Below are 17,313 nucleotides of genomic sequence, written 5' to 3'. Positions count from 1 at the left end.
GATTCAAGGAGTATTGTTTTTCTTGTTTTCTCAATGGAGGGGAGAAGAAGGGAGGGAGAGAATTCAGAGATGAAAACAAAATGAAATTGAATTTAAAAAAACAAATTAGATTGAACAGTTTTGGGAGAGGAACATTAGCAAGTGAAGGAATCAGGAAAAATCCCTCATAGAAGGGAATACTTGGGCTAAGCTTTGGTAGAAACTAGGGATTCTAAGAAGCTAACTTGAGAAGTTATTCATTACAGTCAGGGAGCAGGGGGAGCAGTCAATACAAAAGCATGGAGATGAGAAATGGAGGGTCATATGTGAGGAGCAGGAGGAAGGCCAGATTGGATGGACCATAAAATGCATGAAGGGGAATAACACGTAATGAGGCTAGAAAGGTAGATTAGGGCCAAGTTTTGTTAAATGCTACAGGATTTGATATTTCATTCTACAGATGGGTGATACAAAAAGAGTAGGGTTTTTTGAGTAGGAAAATGCATGGTTGGAAGCTCCCCTTGTGGAAAAAAAATCACTTCAGCAAGAGTATTGAAATAGGGAAAGACTTTAGTCACGAATACCAGTGAAGAAGGAAATGGCAAATCACTCTAATATCTTTGCTAAGAAAACCCCAAATGGGGTCATAAAGAGTCAGACATGAGTGAAATAACTGAACAACAACTAATTAGGAGAGTATTGCTGTAGCTCAGGTGAGAAGTGATAAGGGCCTGAATTGGGGAGGGGTGTTGTTTGTGTGAGTGGAAAGAAAGGAAGTGACCAATACCTGAATTGTTGTGGAGATAGAAATGAGTGGCAAGTATAGCGAAGTGGATGAAATGTTGGCTTTGAAATCAGGAAGATCTTCATTCGCACTTTATCTCCAACACTTACTAGGTAACCAAGTCACTTGACCTCTCTGTGCCCCAATTTCTTCATCTGTAAAATGAGGGGGATCGGATGTGATGACCTCTAACGTCCCTTCCAACTCTAAAACTATGATCCAATAAGATTTCTAACTCTTTGGACCCATAGGGTAAGGGAAAGGGATCAGCCAGGTGGTAAAGTCAGGTGATTGGGAAGATGGCTGTACCCTTGCCAGTAATAAGGAAGTCTGAAAAAGGGGGAGGTTTGAGGCTGGGGAAAGAGTTCTTTTGAACATGTTGAGTTGGAGATGCCAGCATATCCTGTTGGAAAATTCCTATCAGCTGTTGGTGATGTGGGACTAGAGCTCAGTGGAGACACTAAGGTAGGGTAGGGAAAGGGAGGACATTGTAGGAGCAGGGGGAAGTGTGAGTCATGACGTATAGTTGGGAACATGCCAGTGTTATTGTCAGAAGACAGAAGGCAGACTGGTTTGTCTTGAACTTGTGTGCTTCGAGGAATAGGATCTGATAAGTTTCAAAAGGTAGGGTAGGGGCAGAAAATGGAGAGTCTTGAAGACCACTCAAAAAATATTTAACTTGACTCAGTAGACCGTAAGGAGATAGATTGATTGGTTGATTGATTGACTGCTAGATCTATAGATCTTACTTTAAACTTTCCATCTATACTGTCTTTTCTGATTCCTACAGGTACTACAGCCTTCCTCTCAAAATTCTTTGGAATCCATTTCACACTTATCCTCTATATACTTACCTATTTACTTGTCTTTGTTTAATAGATAAGCTTCTTGAGGATAGAGACCATAAATATATACATCTAAACACACATACACATTACGTACATACGCATACATAAGTTTAAATAATTTATATGTGTGTATACACACACATTTCTGGCACTGTACTGGGACACATATTGAAAAATTGAGATCCCACTGAAGTAGAAATAGATTTTTAGCTGCCCCACACATTTGAGTAGCAGCAGAAGGTAAAAATATTTATTATTTAATTGATTTATGTCTAGAAAATATTCTTCATTCAGGTCAAAACCAATCATTTTTTCATAACTGTTCAAAAAATAAAGACTTTTTTTTACCTTCCTACTTTCTCTTCTTATGGTAATCAGTAAAGGACCTGCTAAGTATCAGGTATTCTGAGAGAAAGAAAAATGTCTCTAAGAAGATCATAAATTTTAGTTGATTCTACTAACGACCTGCCAGTGTTCCATAGTACTATCCTACCGGTACTTATAAAAAGCTGCTTCTGCTAACACCTTGATGCCTATAGAAAGAAGATATATCTTTATAGATTACTTCTTTTACAGATAAGAGAGGGGTTCCAATGAGTGATTTCTTTGATCTATGGAACCCCCTGCTATTCACGGAAACTCACCTCTATCAATGCAGATGAGCAACTCATGTGAAATTCACATGGCTTTAGAGAGTTGTCTGGAAAACTGTAAGTTAAATTACTTCTCTGGGGTCTCAACCAGTAAGTGTTGAAACCAGGACTTGAACCCAGGTTTTCCTAATTTGCATTCTGGCTCTTTATCTGTTATGTTATGCTACCTCTTATATCCAACCCGGTGTTGGAATCCTTGATTATATTGCTTGGTATGTGGAATACTTAACTGTTGATTGATGAAAATATTGAATGCATTCAGTCATTCAAAAAGTATTTATTAAGCACTTACTGTGTGCCAAGCACTGGACTAGACACTTTGGTATGCAAAGACAAAAATGAAACAATCCCAGATCTTGAAGAGCTGACATTCTTGGGGTGAAGGGATGGGAAGGGGGGAGGGAAAACATGAATCACAAGAGCCTGATGAAAGCCAGGGAAGATGCTAAGAAGAAAACTAATTTTTCTGTCCCTCTGAAGTATTACTAAACTACTTTTCTCATAGTAATTCTATGAGGTATAGGTAGTACAAATATTATTATCAGCAATTTACAGATAAAGAAATTAAGCCCTAAGAAAGTTAAATAACTACCATGATCACACGGTTAAGTGTCTGAGGCAGGATTTGAACCCAGGTCTACTGATACAGGTTCAACATAGCAGTATTCTTTCTACTATATCACCCTGTCCCCTGGAGAAACATGCTAATGTCAAAGGCACTGACCTCAAGCAGCTAGATGGTATGTCATCCAGTCAGGAAAACTCTACAATCTTGCTTTATATGATACTTTCTAGGAAAAAGCACTTTGATATATTGGTTTTAGCAGCCTGTCCAAGCCTCAGGGCATTGGGGTATAATTAAAAAAGGGTAGGAGGTGGGGGAGGGAGGTGGGCCTTTTAGAAGGAAACTGTGGCCAAGGGATCCTAGGCCCTAATTATAATTTATAATTAATCCAGACATTTGCACAAGCCATATAAACGAGGTAAAGGAAATGTGCCACCCAGAAGAGAAAAAATATATATATATTTCTATCATCACTTAGAATGATATATCTCCTTTTAAGAAAAGGAAAAGGAAAGGATGCCAGGCCAAGATTCAGCTTAGTATAATCATTCTAAACATTTGAGGGGAACAACTTGCAGTAGAGGTTTGGGAGGATTTCACTTTTTTGTTCTGGAGTGTGTGTGGATAAAAATATGAGTTTATTAAAAAAAAAAGTCAGTGATTAGGAAAAGTCATTTGTTCTAAACTTGCTATTCAAAACATGTCCAAGTGTCAGTGACTGTCTTGGTCAGGTCTTTCCTGTCCTATAAACCAAGATCCACTCATTTCTATGGCAAGAATAACATGACTGTACATAGGGCTTGTTCTCATTCTTATTTTGAGGATATTTGCATTTATCTATAGTGCTGTCTGTATTAGAACAATCATTGGGAATGAAGGAGAGTGAGGGAGAAAGAAAAAAGAAAAAGGGATGATGTGGAAGGAATGAAAAAGAAAAGAAAGAGATGGAAGGAAGAAGGGAGAAAGAGAGGAAAGGGATGAGAAGGAAGTGGAGGAGGGAAGAGAGAAAGAAAGAAGGAAGCAGAGAGGAAAGAAAGTAGGGGAAAGGACAGGAAGAAAGAGGGGAAGATATGAGAGGAAGGAAAGGAAGAGATAAGAAGAGCAGGGAGGAAGAAAGGAAAATGAAGAGAAAAGGAAGAAAATATGGAGGTAGATATGGAAGAATAAAGGATGAAAGATAGAAGGAAAGATGAAAAGAGAGACAGAAGGGAAGAGGAAGCGAGAGAAGAAAGACAAGGAGGAAAAAGAAAAAGAAAGAACAGAGAAGGAAGCAAAGACGGGATAGACATGGAAGAGGAGAAAGGAAAGGAAATGAGGAGAGAGGCATGGAAAGAAAGAGGCAGAGAAAAGAAAGAGGGGGTGGAATAGAAGAGCAGAGAGAAGAGGAGAGAGAAGAAAAGAGGAGAGGAGAAGAGAAGAGAAGAGAAGAGAAGAGAAGAGAAGAGATATGAAGAGAAGAGATATGAAGTGTAAATCTGTGCCTATATGCAAGAAGAAATGACTAGCAGGTTGGACTTGGAATCAGAAAGACAAGGCTTCAAGACCCACACTTTGCCTCACTAGCTGGGTCACTGTAGTAAAATTGCTTAAGCCCTCTGAGACTGAATCCTCATCTGTAAGACAGGTATAAAAATAATTCTCATAGTACCTGCCTCAAAAGATTATCTATTGTGAGGACCAAATGAGACAGTGTTAAGTGCTTCCTAACTGATATCGTCTTGTGTTTTAAAGGCAGGGGGTTATTTGGAAGTTTGGAGCATCCCTTTGCCTTCACTTTGTGCATTCTGTACTCTTTAGACTTCGATTCTGTAACACTTAACAATAACAAGGATAACTCACATTTATAAGGTACTTTAAAATTTACTTTCCTCACCAAAGCCTGTGAGGTAAGTAAGGTGCATGGTACAAACCCCCATTTTACAGATGAAGAAACAGAAAACACAATGACAAAAAAAAAAACGATCAGTAATTGGCCTCTAATTAATTTAGTGCCCTGGCCTTCTTGTAAAGACATCGTAGAATCAAACCCAGAGTACATGCAACAGCTTTCCAACTACTGCAATGAACCACGTTAACAAAGCCATGGAGGTTCCAAAGGAACCTGCCTGCCTCCCTCGTGTCTTAGCAGAATTAAGGTTCAGTAGAGAAACAAGTCTGTTTGATAAACCATAGTTATTGCACGTCAGATTATATTATACTGGCATCCCTGACCAAAGAAAAATATGTTGCATATTCTATTGTACTGGTTATCAGTTCTCTGAGTTGTCTTTCCCATTTGGGTTCAAATATCACCATGTAATATTCTGTTCAAAATCAAGGTTTCTAATTATATTGGATTAAAATAAATGATGATCATTAATTAATGGTTCATAACATTCCAATGATAGTAACTTAAGTAACTCGTGAGCTGTGCAGCTGGACTCAGGCTGTTTAATTTAACAAAAAAAAAAAGAAAGAAAGAAAACACACATCAGAAGTATGATTATTTGTGACACGGCTCAAGATGGGAGATTGTGAGGAGAGTGGAGATGACAGAATTGGCGCTAACCACCCTGACAAGGTCTTGAAAAGCAGCCGACATGACATCCTTCTGATCGTGCTGCCGAAAATGTCAGCTCTGTGAAGGACAGTGAGAAAATGGTTTGCCGAAAATCTGAAAGGTGAATTCCAGAGCTGTTCCTCGTGTCAGATGTAATCTAGTCTGCCATAGCCAGAGAGATGAGGGCCTGGCACTGGGGATGGGTCAGTGTTGGCAGGCCTTTATGGTCATCTGAGTCACTCCAAAAATGATTCCACTTGACCCAGGCATTGTTTTTTAAGTTCCACTTGATCATTGATACTCAAAAGGGAATGGTTGCTCTCCAGTGAGCGCTCAGGGAGAATGAGTGAGATATTTCCAAGAACATCATCGTTTCTTTCTCCCTCAGCCCAATGCCAACTCCCCACCTTAATTGAGAGCAAAAGTTGCTGCCCCCAAACAAAGAAGAGTAAAAAATTTTTATTGCTAGGCTATATATTCATTGCTTGTTGACACAAAACACACTTAATAAATGCTCATTAATTGATTGATATAAATGAAAGGCCCCTTTATGTGCCTGTGAAGATGACAGAGTTTGAAGAATATCATGTTAAAAATTTTTTTCTAAGCTAAGATTTTATCCAAGAGCTAATTTGGTATAATGGATAGAAAGCTGGACCAAGAAGTCTCTATTAAGCACCTTCCAGATATCTGATTCTAGTTCTGCCTCTGACACCTTGGCTATGTGACACAAGGCATCATTCAACCTCTCCATGTCCCCAGGCAACAGGCAAATCTCTAGGACTTTAAGTTTCAGCATGGTTGTTTGTTGTTTACTTGCGTCCAACTCCTCATGACCCCATGGACAAAGTCCATGTGCTAAATGCTGGAGATACAAAAAGAAACAAATGACAATCCATGGACCTTGTCCATGGGGTTTTATTGGCAAAGATACTAGAGTGGTTTGCCATTCCCTTCCTCAGCTCATTTTACAGATGAGGAAACTGAGGCAAACAGGGTTAAAGGACTTGCCCAGGATCACGTAACTTGTAAGTTTCTGAGGCCAGATTTAAACCAAGATCTTCCTGACTCCAGGCCTAGCTTTCTATCCACTACACCACTTAGCTGCCAAAAAGCAGAGCCCAACCCTCAAGGGGTTTACATTTTAATAGGGGAAGTTGTTGTTCAGTCATGTTGGGCTGTTCTCACCTATGTGGACCATATCACACCAATGCTGTCCGTGGGGTTTTCTTGGCAAAGATACTGGAGTTGTTCGCCATTTCCTTCTCCAGCGGATTAAAGCAAACAGAGATTAAATGACTTGCCCGGGGTCACACAGCTAGTAAGTATCTGAGGCCAGATTTGAACCTAGATCTTCCTGACTCTAGGCCCACCACTGCATGCTTCCTTTCAAGGATTGGTGGTTACCAATCTGAATTTGGGGTGGGAGTTTCTTCCTTGAGGGCAAGGAATGTCATTTGCCTCTTTTTGTATCTCTAACTTTTAGCACAATGCCTGGCACATAGTAGGTACTTAATAAATGTTAATTGACTGACAGACCAGACCATCCCTACATTAATGAAATCACAGGTCCCATATTCCACTCCCACCCTCCCTCAAAAAAAAATCTCATCCTGGAATTCTCTGTGAATTGAGCACATAGTAGAGAGTACCAGAGCTCATGTCTACCTTTACAATAGCCCCAATGTGTTGAGAAAAACATAAAATAGGGGGCTTATGGTGGTTACTTAAATGGCCCACAATCTTTGCACAAGAACAATTCATCCCCTGCTGAGACAACAAAAACAGCCTGACCATTCATCTAGCTGTTGTCTACAAGACTGGGAGCTGAAAGGGACCTTAGTGGTTATCAAACTCCCTTATTTAAGTAGTTTGCTAAGGTCACATAGTTTGACAGAGGTGAAGACAGAATTCAAACCCAAGGTTTTCTGACTCCAAATCCAGGCCTCTTACCACTGCATCCCAATCCAAACATTTTGTAAATAGAGTTTTGGGAGACAGGGATCATAGGAGTTAGTGCCAAAAAGCATCCTAGGCACAATCTATTCCAATGTTGGTCAGATGAGGAAACTGACCTCCCCAGAGAAGGGAGGTCATTTGCCACAGATTATACAAGCAGTAAAAGTAGAAGAGCCAGGAATCCTTCCTATATCCTCTGATGCCAAATACAATATAATTTCCACTCTACCAGGCTGCCTTTCAGGGAATGGATGATTATATAAATATCCTGCTTAGCCTGAGTGCCTCCCACTGTTAGCCTGAGCTCCATAAGTCACTCCTAACCAGAGAAGTGGGACCTTGTACTGAAGCAAGCATCTCCAGCATGTTAAAGAGTCCACCCACCAAATATTTTCTTTCCCTTGAAAATCATTTTGCCGCAACCAGGGAAAATGATGCCAATAAAACGTTTAAGTGAAATGTTTGTCTCTTGGATTCCATAGTGACATTCATCTACACCCACAATCCAGTTTGACCAACCAAGCCACTTTTTTTCTAAAAATTAATTCAACTAAACCCGTTGTTTGAGAGACTTCAGATTATCTTCCGAATTCAGTTTTCATTAGTGTAGTAAGATAAAAATTCTGTCACCCGGAGAGTAATGAAGCAAGGTCACTAAGAAATCACCTATTCCCAACCATCCCTTCTCTGAGACTTAACTCCCAGAACTGACTTACACAACTTCTTAAACTGAGATCAGTTTGTTTCATTTTTAATACTCTGATAACGAATTTCAAAATAATGAGTTTCCTTTGTAATCCTGTGTATTTTATGAACCTGAAAGCATTATCCTGATAAAGGGTCTTTAGGTTTCACAACACTGACAAAGACCTCAGTGACACTGGAAAGGTTAAGAAATTCTGCTCTAGGATCTCTGAATTTCCCATGGATCTTTTTTTGACTCATGGGAATCTTCTGCCAAACTTACATGCAATGGCAAAGCTGTCACCTATGAGTTCTGGCTAAAGATTTTTAGGCAACTACATGGTACAGGGAGTGAATGATAAAACACTGGGCCTGAAGTGAGAAAGACCTGAGTTCAAATCCAGCCTAGACACTTACTAGCTGGATGACCATAGGCAAGTCACTTAACATGTTTGCCTCAGTTTCCTCAACTGTAAAACGGGGCTAATATTGGCACTGACCTCCATGGGTTGTTGTGAGGATCAAATGAGAAAATATTTGTAAAGCATTTAGCATAGTACCTGAGACACGGTAGGCACTCTGTCTATGCTAGTTATTTTTATCTGTGTTAAGTGCATTTTTCAAATTCATTTTTCAAATTCAATTTAACAAGCATCTATTAAACAGTTATGTGCCAAGCACTGTGCTAAGCACTGGAGATACAAAGATAGAAACAAAACAGTTTCTACCCTCTAGTAGCATGCATTCCACTAGTGGGGAGAGAATGGGGAGGGGCAGTATGTGTAGAGATAAGTAAAGGCATACTATATGCAAAGTAAATATAAATGTAATTTATATAAATTATATATGTATATTTATTATATATAAATATATATCATGTAATATATACTATATGTAAATTATACATATATATTTATATAAATAAATGTAATTAGAGAGGGCTGGGAGGGAAAGTCACTAGCAACTGAGGGAGGGGGCAAGGAGCAGGCGAAGCCCTGTGAAGGAGGCGGCAGTGGAACTGATTATTGAAGGAAGCTGAGAATTTTGCTAGAGAAAGGTGAAGAGGGAGCGTTTTCCTGGTCTAAGGATAGCCTGGAAAAAGTCATGGAGGCAGAAGCTAGAATTCCATGTACCATACAGAGATTAGCAAATGGATTAGTTTGGCTTGATAACATGCAGTTAATCTGAAGAAAAACAATTTTTATGCTAAATTTTTTTGGGTGGTGAAGGAGCAGGGAAGGTGTTTTATAATTATTGCTAAACTTGTTTAGAGAATATTTTTTATCTTTTTTTAGTGATAGGACTATATTCAGATAATAGGATAATGGAAAGCTTTCTTTTAAGTGTAAACTGATTAATTCATTACAGATTAATTCATTGTCAGTTATTTAAAATATCCTGGAATCCCTAAAGACTCCAATTAAGCCCAAATTAGCCTTGTTGGAGCTTGACCATACAGGGGTTCTTAACCTGAGTCTGTAACCTTTGGGGGTTTTTTAAAAAATATTATGATAATTGAATTTGAATATAATTGGTTTCCATTGTAATATTATGTGTTTTATTTTATGAATTTAACAACATTGCTCTTAGAAGGGGTCCATGGGCTCTACCACATTGCTAAAGCGCGCACACACACACACACACACACACACACACACACACACACACACACACACTAGAAGATCAGGTCATGCTTACAACTTCAAGCTGCATCCATATAATTTGGAAATATTCCTAACATTCTACTTTTATGTAGCTTCTTTTTGTATCAGAGGGGTTTCTTTTCCACTGGTTTATCACCTTCCAAAATATCTGTAGCAAAATGAGCTTCCTATGGAAAATTCCATATTTGGTTGGAATAGCCCCTACTTATTCAAAAATTCTTCATCAGAATAAATCTTTATTTTGACCCTTTCAGCTGCTCCTCGTGACTGCCAGCATAAGGACAGATTACAAATTAGGGCAGCTGGAGGATGCTTTCTTCTTTCACTGAGTTCCTAGGATCTCAAGCTTAGCACTAAGTGCTGCTTCTGATTAGCAACACCGAGGGTTTCTTTAATAATGAATGAATGATCTTCTACAAAAGACTAAAGGTCATTGTCAATTTTTCTCAATTTCTCGTGTTGCTGTTTTCTAAAAATTGTCTGATCTCCTTGTTGTTCCGGCTAAACAAACCAGCTTAAGCATGCCCTAGTATTTTTTTTAATTAAATCACTGTCCCTTAAATTATAAGTCGTATTTGACAAGATTTTTTTCTGGCTTGTTCCCCCTCTAGAAACTGAACACTTTAAATGACTAATCACTTTCCCCCAAATCTTGTGTGTATGTTTGTGCCTGCATGTGTGTGTGCCTGTGTTTACAAGCTGTGACTGCCTGTCTCCTTTTCTAAACAAAAGTCGGTTTGATGTCACAGCCGCAGAAGTTGTGGATTGTGATGAAAACATTGAGAGGATGCAACTGAACGTGTCATGTGCATTTGGCCTTGGAAATTCACGAGTTGTAAATGGAGATTCCATGCTGGAAGGGGAAAAAATCTATCATTATACCTGAATTTTATGAATGAAATTGCTGATTTCTCTAAGACATTTGAAGAAATGGTCCTCTTCTGGGCTCGGACAGCAATTCTGTTGTTGAGAGTTTTAATTAGTTTCTTCTTTCAGAATTTGGATTGTAAGGGTTTTTCCTTTTTGATTTGTTTGTTTTTGGTTTGGGAACTTGGAAAGGGAGAATGTTATTTTTTTAATTGGGGATTTTTTAGTCTTTCAAAAGGATTTTCTTTCATTCTAAAAAGAAGGTTACCAATTAGCCTTTGACAAGAGGTTCATGACAAACTTTGCAATCATTTACCAGATCTTTTGTGCAGTCGGATTTATCTAGTGCTTCATCTAGGCTTGTCCCAGTTCAGACTCAATACTTAAAAAGTCCTATTTTTAAAAATGCCATTTGTTTGGTCTTAAGATGACTATATTTGCAAACTATAAGGTGGAGTCCTACTAGTAGTTTCTTGGTAACCCAAACTGTCTGCAAAATCAGCCAATTTCTAAGAAAGACCATGGCCTGGGATGCTGAGCCCTTTACTTCATATGTTGCTCAGAAGGCATATATTGGCCTGAAAATATGTTCCATTTCATTTCATCTCACACGGAGTAATCCTTAATGAAACAGCTTGTGCTTCCAATAAATGGAAAATCCCAAAGCATTGTCTTTTGTCTTTGTATCTTTAGCACCCAGCACAATGTTTGGCATATAGTTGGCACTTAAAAAAAAACACTTGTTGATTGATTTATTGATTGTTAAAATGTTAGAGATAGTGGTTAAGGTTAAATTTATCGGCTCATGTATCTATTTTTACATTTGTGAAATAATACACCACGGATGCTTTAGAAACCCATGAGCTGTTCTCCAATGAATAGATGGAGGGAGGGAGGGAGAGAGAGAGGAACAAAAAATTAATTTGATCATCTGTAATTGCAGATTGAAAATTGAGCCTTTTTAAAAGCTGTTACACAGAGCTCAACATGAAGCCTGTCGCTTTGGGTTCTGTAATATGTGTGTGAATGTGTCACCAAGTAACCTGGAAGCGCTGTGTCATCTGCCAACATCTGTACGTGAATGGGAATTTCTAGCAGAGTATACACTAACACTAGGCTCAAGTTGACAAAAGAATGATTTTGACAAATACTGGAACGGAGGAACATCATATAGGCCCAATAGATGTCCATGTGCTTTTTATAAAGCAGGCTGGTCATTTGAGGAAGTCCTGGCCTTTCAAAAGCTACAGTTTCTTCCTGCCGTAGATTTGACTTAATAATGTCAGATTGGGAGTTTTCAGTCGTTTGTTTCATGGCCTGCATTTGTTTGCTTTTTCCTCCAGGCCTGATGGAATAGGAACTGTGACAGTTGAAGAAAAAGAACGTTTTGAAGAAATCAAAGAAAGACTCCGAGTTCTTCTGGAAAATCAAATCACACATTTTAGGTAAAGCATTAATTACTTTTGTGGTTGAGGGGGAATAAAGGCTCTTGTGACACTCCTTGTGTGACCACCTCAGTTTACTCATCTGCCAAAAGAGGAGATCGTACTCGGTAACTTGTGAGGTCCTTTCTAGCCCTGGTTTCTATGATCCTATTAGGATGCTAGGGCCCAGAGAGGCCCATTGATCAGAGATATATTATTGGTTGGGCAAAGACAATCATCTTATAAGGATGTAAGGAGTAATCAGGAGATAGAGCAGGATGAAAGAACTCCAGCTCATATTTTCTCACACATCTATCAGGTTTACGTCTATTGAATGTCCAACTCTTTTACCAAACAGGCTGCCTTAATTCAATCGTTGCTATTGTGTCCGACTCAGGTCTTCGTGGCAGAAATAGTGGAGTGGTTTGCCATTTCCTTCTCCAGCTCATTTTACAGATGAGGAAACTGAGGCAAACAAGGTAAAGTGAATTGCCCGGGGTCACACAGCTAGTAATCGTCTCAGGTCAGATTTGAAGTCAGGAGGATGAGCCTTCCTGACTCCATACCCAGCACTCAATCCACTGCGCTGCCCTCAGCTCAATTACTCATCAACAATCAAATTTTTTCTCGCTCTCTAAGAGTCCACTTAATTCAATTTAATTCAACAAGAATTGTATTAACTTCTGCTTCATTCCAGGCACTGTGCTAGGCACAAGAGATAGAAAGACAAAAATTAAACAGTCAGATGCTGGCTTCTGAGAGTGCACGTTCTCCCAAACAGGAATGACATGTTTAAATATGAATCAATACAAAAGTCCAAACAATACACAGCAAATTTATGGGGGAAGCACTAAGTGCCGGTGGAATTCAGAAAGAACTTTTGAAGGAGGCAACCCTTGAGCTGATTCTTGAGGGGAGCAAAGGATTCTAGGAGATGAAAAGGAAGTGCATCCCAAGCACAGAGGACAGTTTGGCAAAAGCTTGGAGGTGGGAGACTGCATATCATGTACAAGAAACAGCAGCTAGGTCATTTTGGTTCGAGCAGAAAATGCACGGGAAAGATTGAAGCAGAAGCAGCCAGAAAACATAACTTGTAGCCAAATTGTGAAGGGCTTAAAATACCAAATGGAGGAGTTTTCATTTTATCTTCAAGGCAATAGGAAGTGAATAAGGCTTCTAAAACAGGGAAGCCATGTAGACCTTCCCTTTAAGAAGATCATCTGGAGAAGTTACGTGGAGGTTGAATTAGAGAGGGAAGAAGGCTGGATGCAGGGAAGCCAATTAAGCTATTGCGATAGTTCAGGCAAGAAGTGATGAAATCCCAAACTGGACTGGTGGCATGTGGGGGGTGGGGAAAGAAAGCAAATGTGAGAGAGGTTGTCAAGGTATGATTTAAAAAAAAAGACTTGACACTCAAAAATTATATGCAAATTATGTCAGTCCTTCATTTTGCCTCATATGGGGATACTAACCTGTATTCTGTATCCTGATCACAAGCCTGTAAAGGAGAAGAGTCATCTCTGTCCCCGTGATGGTTTTCCCTCTCTCCATCCAGAAATCTGTCTCCCCATTCAGGAACAAACAGCGCACAGCCTAGTTATGTGGTTAGGCAAATCCAAGGAGGGGATAAGAAATATACCTGTCTCCACAGCTTGTAGGTTTCCCCCAACTCATAAGATAGCCAGCCAGCCAGCCAGCCCAGCTCTTTTGGCAATGGAAATGCAACAGTAGACTCACAGGGCATAGGCTGCTTCCTGAGGCAACATGAGCATTCCAGGAGGCTGCAGAATATGTTTCAGAATATTGGGCTTCCAGGAAGTCAATTACTGTGCCAGTGCACTCAATGGCTCTTGGTGACATGAAAGTCACCGGAGTTTTCAAAAATGCCTAACTTGCTCCCAGAGAGCATAGCATTAGCCAACATTTATTCAGCACCAGATGTATGTAGGGCATGGTGCTGTGCAGCAAAGGACCAAGCGCCAATGAGCAAAATAATGAATTAGATGGGAACACCTAAAAGATCTCTATGGGCTCCATCATGCTTTATGAGTTTCCTTCAAGACTCAGTTCACTTCCTCCATGAAGCCTTTAATAACTCTTCTGGTTATTAAGGGTCTCTCCTGCCTCAGTTAGCTTTTCCATGCTTTTCTGTATACAAGTTGTCTCCACCAGAAGAATGGAAGCTCATGGAGAGCAAGGGCGTTTTCTTGTTTACTTTTGTCTCTGTATCCCCATTTCCTAGCACTGTGCCTTGAACACAGTAGACACTTCATAGATATTGGCTGATTTTGTTCTTGAGCATGTATCTCTATTGTCCAGGTTAGTTCTTTTGTTTTCCACGTAAGATGCACTACTTGGCTAAAGGGGCAGCTAGGTGGCTCAGCAGAGACAGTGCTGGGCATGGGGTCAGGAAGATGCATCTTGCTGAGTTCAAGTCTTGCCTCAGACACTTCCCAGCTGGAAAAATGTGGCCAAGTCACTTAAACCTGTTCGCCTCAGTTTCCTCATCTATAATATGAGCTGGAGAAGGAAATGGCAAACCACTCCAGTATATTTGCCAAGAAAACCCTGAATTAGGTCATGAGGAGTTAGACATTACCGAAGGGACTGAACACCACCACGAACAACAACAACACTTAGCTAAAGTCAACAGTGGTTGGAGGACTGAATGGATTTTGCCGAGTTCAACAAATCCCTCCCAACGTTAACACTTGTAACCAATGCTTAAGGTCTTACCGAAGCTATCAAATGATTATCCCTTCACCATAGAGGCATAAAACAAACCTTGTTTAATTTACTGATTATTTCCTACTGCAGACAAGCCTGCCAGTCAGCCTTCAGTCATTTTACACACACACACACACACACACATCCTGTGCGATTCGGTATTAACATAACATAATGTGACAGATTAAAGCATTTTCAGCGCCTCCGAAGGAGTTGCTATAGGAATCAGATTGTAGGACTCTCATATCTTGGTGCTAATTATCACATGTATTTGTGCTGCCTAAAAAATCCATGTCTCTTTCAGGTATTGCTTTCCATTTGGCCGACCTGAAGGCGCGTTAAAAGCTACACTCTCTCTTTTGGAAAGGGTAAGAGTGACAGTTCAAGACAGGTTGGATATCTAAGGTACAAGAGCCTCATTGTAATAGAATATTATTGTCAAATGATTTTATTTATGAGCTGAATGCTGTATAGATTATACCAAGCATCTGGGTGAAAATTGAAAGACAGACCCAATTCCAGATGCTTTAACAACAAAATCTCAAACATCTGGGTATCTTTTTCCTCCTCAAGCTTGCCTACATATGATTAACATTAGGCTTAACCCAAATTTAAACAAAATAATGATTTCTTGGTGAGTTTATTTTTTCTGTTATGTGGATGGACTTTTGCATCTTACTTGTGCATGGTAGTAACATTTTAAAAATAATTCTAGTGCTACTTTGTAAGTGACTATGGAAAATAAATTATGTACCTTTCCATGGAAACTTTTCAAAGCTTCTATAGATCTGCAATCTCATCAGTATGGTTTCTCCATCCATCCAACTGTGCAGATCACAATCCACACATGCCTTCTCATCTCGGTATATTCTTACTCATCTCCTCTCATAATTCCTCACTGGGAGGATACACTCAAGTTTTGAGGGCCTTCCAAGTCTAGGCCTTTTACAATTCTATAGGCACCGGGGCAGCCAGACCTTGAGCTGTTCATCCGTTATCCCTCATTCATACATTATGAATTCACCTCCTTTCCTGGTCACACATTTCCTGGGTCCAGCAAATATTATGCCACTTTTTGCACATAAGTCATTCTCTATTATGGGAATATTAGCAATGGAATCAATGTAGAACCTTGTGCAGCCACACCCATGCCCAGTAAGTTCCAATTCCCAATTTTCTTTCAGAAATGTGATTGAGTAATGCATGTGAATTCCCTTCTTGCTCTCCCTTTTTTCCCATCTGAAGGTTTTGATGAAAGACATTGTTACCCCAGTGCCACAAGAGGAGGTGAAAATGGTCATCCGTAAATGCTTAGAGCAAGCCGCGTTAGTCAACTATACTCGTCTCTCAGAGTATGCCAAAATTGAAGGTAAGGCTACCAGTCTCAGACTAAAATTTTGATATGTTCTCTTGGGAAAATTTGTGACTGCCGGGTATTTAATTCTACACACACACACACAAACACACCCTCCACAGTTATAAAGCTCCTACTATGTGCAGGGTGATGCACTAGACTAGGAAGACAAAGACAAAAATGCAAAACAATCCCTGCCTTCAAAGAGCTTACATTCTCCTGAGAAGGGAGGTGGAGAGGAGCTACAACATATAAATAGATAAATAAGTAATGACATAATCCGAGATGGAAAAGTGTTCTAACTGAACATAGTGAATCGACAATTAAACTCACCTGACAAATGACATGATGCTTGGTTGTAGTTGAATAAAAGATCAAAAGCCTGAAGTTTAAAAAAAAAAAAGCCAGTTTACTGGAAAAAAAAGGGGGCAGATGGAATTAACAGAAAATATGAGGCGAATGAAGTCTCTTCTAAGGTTGGGTATGTTTGGCATCAAATACCTGCCCTGTGAAACATTTAGGATTCACAACCTTTGTTACCCGAAAGAGTGGAGTGGGTGACAGATGACCACCAGTAGTGTCCAAGAAAAAGGATAAATGAAGGAGGCAACATCTCAACTCTGCTTTCACTAGTTCTCATCCCTTGAAAGTGTCTCACTCTTGTTGGTGTTTCTAAATATTTTTACATAATGACAATAGATGATCTAGTTCTCAGATGGTTTCAGGGTTACATTGAACCTCTTTCACTCTGGGCTTCCCAATCTTTGGGTGGTTGAGACCACAAGGCCTTTAAAGTCAGTGATAAATATCCATCACTGACCATCTAATCATGCCTTTAAGTAGATCTGATCTGTGGAGCTATGGTTCTCTGGGCGGGGTGGGAGGCTCCGAGTCCCAAAGGTATAACTAACTTCTCATTGTTACCTTGTCGGCTGCTAGAGGGAGATTTGAAAAAGCCCACCCAGCTTGATGGATGTGTAAGTGTATCAATGTGGAAGCTCTGTGTGCAAAACTCAATGTGCATTCTGGATTCAGACTTTTTTTTTTCTCACATGTGAAACATGGCAACTGACTAGAGCAAGCAAACCCACATTGTTTGCCTTCAGGACTTAAAAAAAAAAAAAATTAACTGACCAACCTCCTGCCAGAGTCCTTGTTTCCTTAGAGAATTAGGTAAAGATTGTGTCAAATTTTCAGTGTTCTGTACATTACATGTCCTCCCTTTTTTCAATTTTGTCTGTCTGACAATGCAAATTGTGTACCAGT

General features: G+C 39.6%; 1 protein-coding gene across 2 annotated transcripts in view; it reads left to right on the top strand.

The window, feature by feature from the left end:
* Positions 1–17,313, top strand: part of CADPS (calcium dependent secretion activator) — a 464,921-nt gene that overhangs the window by 307,086 nt on the left and 140,522 nt on the right. For both annotated transcript variants that reach the window (XM_027864021.1, XM_027864023.1), the window contains exons 13-15: positions 11,886–11,987; positions 14,998–15,061; positions 15,939–16,062. In XM_027864021.1, coding sequence (XP_027719822.1) covers positions 11,886–11,987; positions 14,998–15,061; positions 15,939–16,062 — 290 coding nt within the window. The remainder of the gene's footprint in view (positions 1–11,885; positions 11,988–14,997; positions 15,062–15,938; positions 16,063–17,313) is intronic.

The sequence above is a fragment of the Vombatus ursinus genome, unplaced genomic scaffold (assembly GCF_900497805.2).
Source record: "Vombatus ursinus unplaced genomic scaffold, bare-nosed wombat genome assembly UNPS02014773.1, whole genome shotgun sequence".
NCBI classification, from domain to species: Eukaryota; Metazoa; Chordata; class Mammalia; order Diprotodontia; family Vombatidae; genus Vombatus; species Vombatus ursinus.
This window is presented reverse-complemented; position numbering and strand designations above follow the sequence as displayed.